This window comes from Poecilia reticulata, linkage group LG3, assembly GCF_000633615.1.
Source record: "Poecilia reticulata strain Guanapo linkage group LG3, Guppy_female_1.0+MT, whole genome shotgun sequence".
NCBI classification, from domain to species: Eukaryota; Metazoa; Chordata; class Actinopteri; order Cyprinodontiformes; family Poeciliidae; genus Poecilia; species Poecilia reticulata.
The window spans coordinates 18,504,686-18,507,194 of NC_024333.1; the positions used below are offsets into that span (position 1 = coordinate 18,504,686).

Sequence of the window (2,509 nt, forward strand, 5' to 3'; positions counted from 1 at the left end):
AATTTCGAAATCAAGATAAAGTTTATAAACAATCTCCATAATTGCTTAAACCTTTGATCTTCATGTTTTGACACCTTTTTAGTGTTTAGATGGGGTAAAAAGAGGATAGATGGACAATTTTATCCAAAAATATAACATTTTTGCATGTACAGGAAGGTCATTGATAGTAGAATTAACTATTTCTGTTTTCAGAAAAAAAACAAAATAAAAGTTAGTTTTTTTTACCAACAAACTTTTATTTATCAAAAATTGATCAAGTTAACTTTACACACCTGAAACCAGCATAAATTCACTCCAAAGAAATAAAGTACTGACAAAACAGTTTGACATGATTGTTTATTTAGTTTACTTTTTTCAGAATTGATCATTTCTTATGATATCCAGTCATTATAGTCCTTGGATCCTAAACAGAAAATTGCCGCATATTGTTTATCTCCAGAAAATCTTTCACTTACTTATCTTGTGTAGAGTTACTGCGTTTTGTTGAACCTTGGCAGCAGTAATTCAATATTTCTCGTGATTTGTTGATTTCCTGTCAATTAGTTAGTTAAAACCACAAACCCTGTATTTAAATTACCAGCAAGACCTCTGACTCCTTCAGGGAATGATATATTCACAGATATACTTCTTCAGGCTGCGGCATACCTCATCATACCACTTCCCCTGAGCAGTCAGGGAAAGAGCAACACAGCTCTCTCTTTTTGTCCCCGTCGGCTGCTTCTTGGAACGATCCCAGTTGAAGAAGCTGACTGGCATGCTGTTGACGTCAACATACTGGCCTTCCTTCACTATGTCTGCCACACCGATCCAGAAGTCCCTGATTCCTGGGCTGCTTCTCTTTGCGTAGTCCCTCACCTCATTGCTCTCCATCATATCTCGCGGTGTCGCAAGGGTTCCTCCCTGAGCGATGCAGTCTTCGTTTGCCTCGTGGTAATGTTTGGGCTCCTCATTTAGAAGATAGCACTTCCTGTGTGCTTTGATCCCCCGAAGACAAACTGAAAACAGAAATAAGTTGCTTTAGAAGTGCAGCTAATTGCGTTGTGAATATATTTAACAAAATCAAAGCTGTTGCAATGTCTAACCTGCGATATCAGTAACATTTTAAAATTATATGAACTAAATGTTATTCGCATCCGATATGAAGTTGGATATTGACTTTATGATTTAATAAATTATGTATGTTCTGCTGCCCTCTACTGGTGACAGAGAACACCAAGAACTTTACTTTTGAGCTAATCACCTTGTGTCAGAGAAATCTTAGGTAGCAATAGGCAGGTTATACATTCATTTATTGCAATACATAATTCTGAATGCAGCTATTGATTTTTAGCCATCTCATCTGTCAAGAAGGCATTCTGAGAGAGCATTACCTGTCTGCAACGCTTGCATCTCTTTCAGTAAGTTCACCTCCTGCCACAACTTCTCAATCTGGGCTTTCACATCCTCATCCTCTGCAGCTGCACATAGAAAACCAAGCAAAACAAAACAAACAGGTCAGATAAACACTGATGCAGAAAACATCTTTTACAAAAGCTGTGTGACATGCACATCTACCTCCAGACTGCCGGGGTGAAACAGCTTTCCTTGTGCGAGATGGACGGCTGCAGCAGAGCAAGGAGAAACTCAGCGCAAGGAAGACAGGCAGGACCAGATGAGCCATGTCTGAGGCCAGGGGAACCTAGAGTACAGGACTCTGGGGCACAACCTCTGCTACAGCGAAGGGAGCTAAATATCCCACAGGCAGGTTAATATAGTGGCCCTCTGTCTGCCTCTCTGGGTTCTCTCTCTGCATTGGCTCCAGTGCTGTTTGTTTTTGTCAAAACATCATGAGGAGGAGAGGGTGGTGTCAAAGAATGATTTTCTTGTGTCTGGTTTATTTTTAGATAAATATTTACTTGGAACAAGGTACTCTAAGCAGCAAACTAAACAGACATTTATTGAACCGCTTCCCTGTTATAGAGTCCCCCCATTTCTCTTAGCTTTGGACAGACTTAGCAGTATCTCAGTCTGGAGGGAAACTAGAAAAAAGACAGGGGGGCGGGGGAAGCTGTTTTTTTTCTTTTAAATCTTTCTTCATAGTCAGAAGTTTACATACATTTCCTTAGTATTTGTTAGCCTTAAAAGTGTTTGAGTGTAAAATTTTTTGGGCATCATTCTAAACTTCACATCGTTTTTCTGGGATTTTGGACCATTCCTCTAACGCATGTTTGAAGGCCTAATTACTCGTACACAGCTTCAGTTCTGCCCACAAATCTTCTTTGGAACTGAGATGATCAATTTCTGATCCAAAACATTGACTTTGTTTTTGAAACTAATGGCCAAAATGCTAATTTTGTTTATTTAATACTTAACTAGTTAGAGATAATACATATGATTCTGTATTTGATTCTGTTGGAATTCAATTGTCCTATTTTTTAAAAATCCTCACTCTTCCGCTATTATACTTACAGAACAGGATGACTTATTATCATTTGGTGTGAGCCATGACACAAATATCATAAATGTGTAT

General features: G+C 38.6%; 1 protein-coding gene across 1 annotated transcript; it reads right to left on the reverse strand.

Annotated features, from left to right (window-relative positions):
- Positions 1 to 318: 318 nt before the first annotated feature.
- clec3a (C-type lectin domain family 3, member A) lies at positions 319 to 1,740 on the reverse strand. The gene is made up of 3 exons (XM_008405314.2): positions 1,555 to 1,740; positions 1,371 to 1,457; positions 319 to 995 (listed from the first exon to the last, which is right to left on the reverse strand). The coding sequence occupies exons 1-3, from the start codon at positions 1,658 to 1,660 to the stop codon at positions 598 to 600; spliced, it is 591 nt and encodes a 196-aa protein (XP_008403536.1). The 5' UTR covers positions 1,661 to 1,740; the 3' UTR covers positions 319 to 597.
- Positions 1,741 to 2,509: the final 769 nt, after the last annotated feature.

What these genes read in the sequence shown, in the direction of transcription:
- clec3a (XM_008405314.2), bottom strand. Translation starts at nt 1,660, where the DNA reads ATGGCTCATCTGGTCCTGCCTGTCTTCCTTGCGCTGAGTTTCTCCTTG. An exon ending in TTCACCCCGGCAGTCTGGAG is followed by an intron (nt 1,458 to 1,554) that starts GTAGATGTGCAT and finishes TTCTATGTGCAG; the next exon opens with CTGCAGAGGATGAGGATGTG. An exon ending in GATGCAAGCGTTGCAGACAG is followed by an intron (nt 996 to 1,370) that starts GTAATGCTCTCT and finishes TTCTGTTTTCAG; the next exon opens with TTTGTCTTCGGGGGATCAAA.